This window comes from Terrapene carolina, unplaced genomic scaffold (assembly GCF_002925995.2).
Source record: "Terrapene carolina triunguis isolate 2854851 unplaced genomic scaffold, T_m_triunguis-2.0 Scaffold193, whole genome shotgun sequence".
NCBI classification, from domain to species: Eukaryota; Metazoa; Chordata; order Testudines; family Emydidae; genus Terrapene; species Terrapene triunguis.
The window spans coordinates 9404840-9411511 of NW_020664544.1; the positions used below are offsets into that span (position 1 = coordinate 9404840).

General features: G+C 59.6%; 1 protein-coding gene across 1 annotated transcript in view; it reads right to left on the minus strand.

Annotated features, from left to right (window-relative positions):
• Nucleotides 1–6672, minus strand: part of MRC2 (mannose receptor C type 2) — an 86508-nt gene that overhangs the window by 3140 nt on the left and 76696 nt on the right. Inside the window, exons 23-28 of the mRNA XM_026654701.2 lie at nt 5511–5619; nt 3614–3852; nt 3353–3521; nt 2539–2688; nt 1762–1881; nt 566–745 (exon numbers count right to left, since the gene is read on the minus strand). Of these exons, the coding sequence (XP_026510486.1) occupies nt 566–745; nt 1762–1881; nt 2539–2688; nt 3353–3521; nt 3614–3852; nt 5511–5619 (967 nt within the window). The remainder of the gene's footprint in view (nt 1–565; nt 746–1761; nt 1882–2538; nt 2689–3352; nt 3522–3613; nt 3853–5510; nt 5620–6672) is intronic.

Genomic DNA, 6672 nt, shown 5'->3' on the forward strand with positions numbered 1-6672 from the left:
CTATTCCAACCCTGGGCTCCCCGCCCAGCTCTGCTGATGCACCTCCGTCCTGATCTGCTACTCCCCACCCACAGCTCTGCTATTACAATTCAACCTGACCTGCCGCAGCTCTGAACATGTCGATCCTGCACTTCTCCAGAGCAAAGGCTGGCAATTGCACTGCGCTGCACTCTGGGTGCTGAAGACAAGGTGCTATGAAGTACCTTGCCCCCGCCCAAACTCCTCTAACCAGGATCTGAGGCCAGGTCCCCAGAGGCAGAAAATCAATCCACGACATCTCGACAGCACCTGAGCCCCAGAGCGATTTACCGCATTGCCCTGCTAAACCCAGGGTTGTGAGTTCAATCCTTGAGGGGGCCATTTAGGGATCTGGGGAAAAAAATCTGTCTGGGGATTGGTCCTGCTTTGAGCAAGGGGTTGGACTAGGTGACCTCCTGAGGTCCCTTCCAACCCTGATCTTCTATGATACTCTGCACCGTCGGGAGGTTCTTTTGTTCTCAAACTCTTTCTTGGTTTGCAGTGAAAGCCACCAAGCCAAGTCAACCGGCTCCCTGGGGCCTCTTACCTCGGGGGATCTTACAAATGACCCCCATGGTGACATTAGAGCAGGAGCCCAGGTGCCAGACCCCGTTACTGCTCTGGATCCAGTAGCAGCTGTTCTGGCTCAGCATGCTGGGGCCGGTGTCGTGCTGGCCCCAGTTGGAGTAGTTCATGGCTGAGTTGTCATGCCAAACCAAGGTGCCTCCTAGGAGAAGGGAAGAGACCATTACACAGGGCTGCAAGGGGAGCCGGGGCCTTGCCCAGCCGAGAGCAGCAGGGCTAGTGCCTTGGCAGGATACCTATCTAGTGTCACACGGGAGCACGCAGCTGCTGCCCTCGTTTGACGGAGCAGACTGTTGATGCTACAGTTCCCAGCATCCGATGCTCTATTCTGATCTGAGCAGCAGCCGGCAGAGTCTATAGGTTCCAGCAGGATGAGCGGAGTGGCCTGGCCACGTTGAACGCAGGGACTGGTCGTCTCCCAAGACGTGGGTGGCTATAAGCTGCGTTGCAGAGCAACATGGGCTGCACTTGGCCCATGGGCTGCCCTTTGACCAGTCCTGGAGGACTGTGCTGAATCCCAGCACCATGTCCAGCGTGGCCTGCAGGTCCCCTTAGATCAGCCCTGCAGGTGATCCAGGCAGGTCGAAGACACTGTCTCAGGCCAAGCTCTCCCTCGGGAGACCGGACTGGGGCTGCAAACGTCCAGCCACTCCTTCGTCTCGCTTCCCCTGGGACTGACGCAGCAAACCCTTCTACCCCAAAGCGCCTAGAGCTACGCAGGCCATTGCATGCAGAAGACACCTCTTCCCCCAGAGAAACGGGTAACAGCGCCTACAAGAGAGTGCCTGGCTTCCACATGCCTGGGCTCTTTGATACATGCAATCCCTGAGCGCTCATTGGCCGCAGTGCATCGCTGAGGACAATAACACTGAGCCCAGATCTAGCAATTCCCCTCTGTAGATCTCCAAGCACCTCAGCACAGGAGGGACAGTGCCATTATCCCCATTTGTGCAGCCAGGAAAACTGAGGCAAATAATGGAAGAGCTGGGAACAGCCCTGAGCTCTCCTGATTCCCAGTCCAGTGCTCCACCCATGGGGCCACGCCGCCTCCTGACACCAGCGATCGGCAGTGAAGTCAGAAGCGCGGCTCCAACCTCTCCGGTTTCTAAAAACGCTGGAGCCAGACAAATCACCCCCCTTGCAACGTGTTTCTTTTACCTTTGGGATTAAACGTCATCCCCAACCAGGCGCCCTTGGACTGGCTCTCGTAGGCTTGGAGATGCTCCCAAACGAACACATTCTCCATCTCATCCTGGATGGACAACACCGTGCCGCCAGCTGTGGAGGAAAAGGCACAAGCCAGGAACGTTACCGGCCGCTCAGAGGAAGGGAGGCGCAGCCTGCGGGTGCTGGATCTTGCCCCCAGTGGTGCACCTGCGCGCTTTGCTGAGACCTAACAGGAAGGGGCCTTTGTTTAAGTAGATCCGACGCCCAGCAATGGTTCCACAGACAATCAGCGCGCGCGTGCAGAGCCTCAGCGGGTGCAAAATGCCCGAGGTCATCAGAGCTCTGACAATTTACACCTCCTGAGGATCTGCCCCACAGCCCTGCGAGAAGAAGTGACTATTGACAGGCTCAGCTGATCACATGCCGAACACACAGGGAGATTCGGCCTGAGAGTGACTGAAGTGGGGAAGCACCAGGACAGAGATACACAAGGGCAGCGGGCCAGGAGAAAGAGGGATGAAGGTTAATTTATACTGGCCATGAGGGATGGCAAGTGCTGGAGTCCATGGAACTGGCTCTGCATGGGAAGGGGTGGAAGCTGCACTGCTTGGGGTATTTGAAACTAACTGGACAATTCACCGGCAGGCACGTTCCAGGGAACAATCCTGCCCGGGCAGTGGGGGAAGCCCATGATCTAACGGGTCATAACCATCTTGCAATTCCTAGGCTCGCATGCTCGGGCTCGCGGCACTCAAACCTCGTTCGTACCTTTCTGGCATCTCTTCATGGCGTCCTTCTGCCCCAGAGTGACCTCCATGTGGAAAGTGTAGCAGTGATTCCTGAAGGGGATCCAGGAGGAATCCTCCACCGACTTGGGGCAGCTCCCACTGTAACTCCACTTGTGTGACCGGGGGGACCCTGCAGAGGAGCCGAAGAATGGGTAAGGAGCTTTTCTTGTCCCCGGTGGTTCTCCACCCCCTCGACCCCGCCAACACGCTGCCTCTTCCCGCCACCAAGGCCCCACCCTCGCTCCGTCTCTTCCCGCCTCCGCTCTGCCCCCTCCCTGAGGCCCTCGCCTGCTCGGTGCTCTCTGCCCTCCCCCCAATCAGCTAATCTGGGGTGCCGTCAAACAGCTGTGGCTGGATCAGGACCCCAAGGAGGAGTGAGGGGGAGACCAAACAGCTCTTTCCAGGGAAACGGTGCAAGCCGGAGCATTGCTGATGACCCACCAACACTAGAGTTTAGGTCTTGTCTGTGCCCTGCCTTGCATGGACAGGCAAGGGGTGGGGCAGGGGGCATGAGCAAGAGAAGGCTCAGGCCATGTCTGGAACACCTTCCTGCCCAGCCAGCTCTGCTGGGTCCCTAGGAAGCACTGCAGAGCACAGCGTGCGCTCCTTGGATGGATTCTTGCTGCTCGGCCTGCAACCCGCCCAGCCATGGGGTCCGAAGCCACAGCCCGGCGTGCAAGCAGCACTCCCCTGGTCTGCAGCTGCCCAGCGGAGTGGCACCAGGGGGGCCCGATGTGCTTCTTCCCCCCGCTCCTCCTGCGTCTCCTCTGCTCCCGGGAGGCCGGCGCACAAACCTGTGTTGACCTTGCAGATAGCCCCTTGCAGTTTGGTGTCACAACCGGCCGTCCGCCACGTCCCATCCACGTCCACGTAGGAGCAGCCTGTGACCTGCCGAGGCTCCCCGTCCTGCCAGTTGACATAGGAGAGGCTCTCTTCTGTGAGCCAGGAATAGCTCCGGCCTCCCTGGAAACCACCGACAAAGGGGAAGGCTCAGGGGCAGCTCAGACCACCACTTCTCCCCTCCACTGCCGAGGGGACAAGCCCCTCCCTCCTACCTCCTCATTGGCCAGGCCGATCCAGAGCGGGGCCCGCAAGCTGCCGATGGCCTGGGTGAGGTAGGCCTGGGTGTAGGGATCCAGCACGCTGGCCAGCGTGGCGTTGCGGGTCTCACACAGCAGCAGGGCCTCCTGCCACTTCAGGGGTTTCTGCAGGATGCGGTAGGTGCTGTTGAGGTAGGAGAGCAGGGAGCTGGGGGACGGGGGGTAGCTGGTCCGGGATGAGCTCAGAGCTGGGTCTGGGGGAGGAAAGCGAGACGGTCAGATCTCCATCCAGAGTTTCTCTTTGCACTGGAGCGATGCCCCTCGGCACTGCCACAGGGCGTCCCATCCCAGCGCGGGAGTGGGCCCTGGGGAGCGGGCAGGAACGGGACATAAGAACATAAGAACGGCCGTACTGGGTCAGACCAAAGGTCCATCTAGCCCAGTATCCTGTCTACCAACAGTGGCCAGTGCCAGGTGCCCCAGAGGGAGTGAACCTAACAGGTAACGATCAAGTGATCTCTCTGCTGCCATCCATCTCCACCCTCTGACAAACAGAGGCTAGGGACACCCTTCCTTACCCGTCCTGGCTAATAGCCATTAACAGACTTAACCTCCATGAATTTACCCAGTTCTCTTTTAAACGCTGTTATAGTCCTAGCCTTCACAACCTCCTCAGGCAAGGAGTTCCCCAAGTTGACCGTGCGCAGTGTGAAGAAGAACTTCCTTTTATTTCTTTTAAACCTGCTGCCCATTAATTTCATTTGGTGACCCCTAGTTCTTGTATTATGGGAACAAGTAAATAACTTTTCCTTATCTACTTTCTCCACATCACTCATGATTTTATAGACCTCTATCATATCCCCCCTTAGTCTCCTCCTTTCCATGTGAAAACGCCCCCACGAGTAACTGTCGCACCAGCTCGGGGCAAGCATCTCGCTGGGCAAAACACGCCGCTGAACGGACAGCAGAACGCCCCACCCCCCGTGGGCGGCACCCAGCTCCGGGAGAGAAGGCAGACATCAGCTGCAGGTTTTTGTTCCAACCAGGAGACAGGCTGAGTAATGTGCGTGTGAGCGTGGGCTGGGGAGTCCCAGCCTGGGGGCACCGCGGCGCCTTCAGAGTCTCACAGCTGTGACTGTTTAGCACGTGAGGATCCGGGTGCTGCCCACACGCAGAGCGAGACGTGGGCCGGTGGAACTGAGTGAGCTGCAAAGGCAGCCCGCGTGGGACAGAATCCCGTTAAGGAGAAGGGCAGGCGCGACGCAGGTTGCTGAGACGTGGCGGGAGGGACGTGGGGCGCTTTGATGCTGGGCGGTGCAGCACCGTAGCAGAGATGGATTTAGCTGGGCCTGGCTCAGTATTAGAGCTGGGCCCAAACCCACAGCCTTGGCTCAGGATCTGAAAGCACCAGGGGGGGCATGTTTGGAGCCTGTATTTGGGCTCTGACTCAGCGCTCTGGCGTGGCTGCTGAGATACTCCAGGAAGGGGCATTCGAGGAACGGCGGTTGCGTTTCTTTGCAGCGTGTTGTCGGACACTCTCAGCTGGACAGACACCTAGTGCCTGGGTGGCACACAGGCTTCCCGCACCGATCCGTTCCCCAGCTCGCGTTACAAGAGAATTTGGACCGTCAGCCCCACAAGTGTGGCTAGTACCAGAGAACCCAGGCTCAGTGCACGCTGCCCAGAGAAGCTGGATGCTGACAGCCGGGCGCAGAGCTGATCTGGCAGGAGCAAAGCCCAGCTGCAGCCAATGACCCAACAGAGACAGTTTGTAGGGGGCCGTGATGCCAGGTCACCAGGGGCTACGGTTACAGAGCTCATTTCTGACCTGCACCTGCCCCGCCTTCTCTGCAGTAGGTGCCACGGGCAAGGCACCTGCACACGCCAGGTGCTGTTGGCCCCTCTCCCCTACCTATGCTCCGCTGGCAGATGTAGCCGTGCTTCTCCTCCAGACAGTTCCTGTCGTCCCAGCGGCCAGTGAAGTGGGGAGGGGAGCCGTGCCAAACCATCACGCAGTTAGTCTGCAAAACACAAGCCAGCGAGGTCAGCGCTGCCTCTGCAAGCCCTGCTCCGCTCGGAGGAGCGGAGGCGACTGGCCGCGTGGGCTGAGTGGCAAAGGCAGCCCCTCATGCTGACACGCAGACCGGTCGAAAGCCTGCTTGGCTTGACATGCCACAGCGAGCATCCTTCCCAGGCGCGCACGCCATCCCTTGGGCCGCAGACCCCACGGGTCCTGCGTTCCCGCTGGCGGGAGGGCACGACCAGCCGTACTCTGGAGGTCGGGGGTGTGTGTGTGTGTGTCAGTACGAGTCGTGGTATCCCGAGCCCATCCCCTGAAACCGTCCCTGGGAGCGGAAAGGATCCTGGCCCCACATTCTGGCTGCCTGGCACCGTGATGGCAGCCAAAGCAGGTGGAGAGACTCCTCTAGTGAGACCAGCCCCACGGCGCCCACTCCCAGCGTGGCCAGAGCACGGCCAAGTCTCTGCTCCCTTCCTGGTGGTGCCGAGAGCCAAACCAGGCTGCTGCCAGCCTCCGAACTGGCACCATAAACCCCACCCCCTCCTGCGGGGCGCCGAATGCAGCCAGGGCTCCAGCCCGTAGAGTGCTACCGGGCACACTGCTCCTACCTATCTCCCGGACCTTCAGACCCCGATAACTGCCCTGGCGGCAGCACGGGGAGAGACAGGGGAGCTAGAGAAGGACACTGCCCCAACCCCACCGCCAATGCAGGCTGATCCCCCTGGCGTATTCTCCCCCGCTCTGTCCAGTCCCCTTTTAAACCTCCCATGAGGCAGGGCTCCCTCCCCAGCTCCTTGGGAGACGGTTCCACAGCCCGACAGCTTCCGCCATCAGGACCCATTTCCCCCTTTGCTCATTGTTCATCCCAGACTCCTAGGTACCCACCCGCGCCCGGCTGCTGTCTATGGCTCCTCTCCCGGCCTGGAGATTCGCATCCTTCAGAGACGTGCCCGACGGTCACCTCTCCTCTCCTCGCCATTGTTTAGCCAAGCAGAGCGGCCAGGACTGAGTCCTCCTATTGGCCAGTGCCCGGAAGATAAACCTCAGGGCTTCA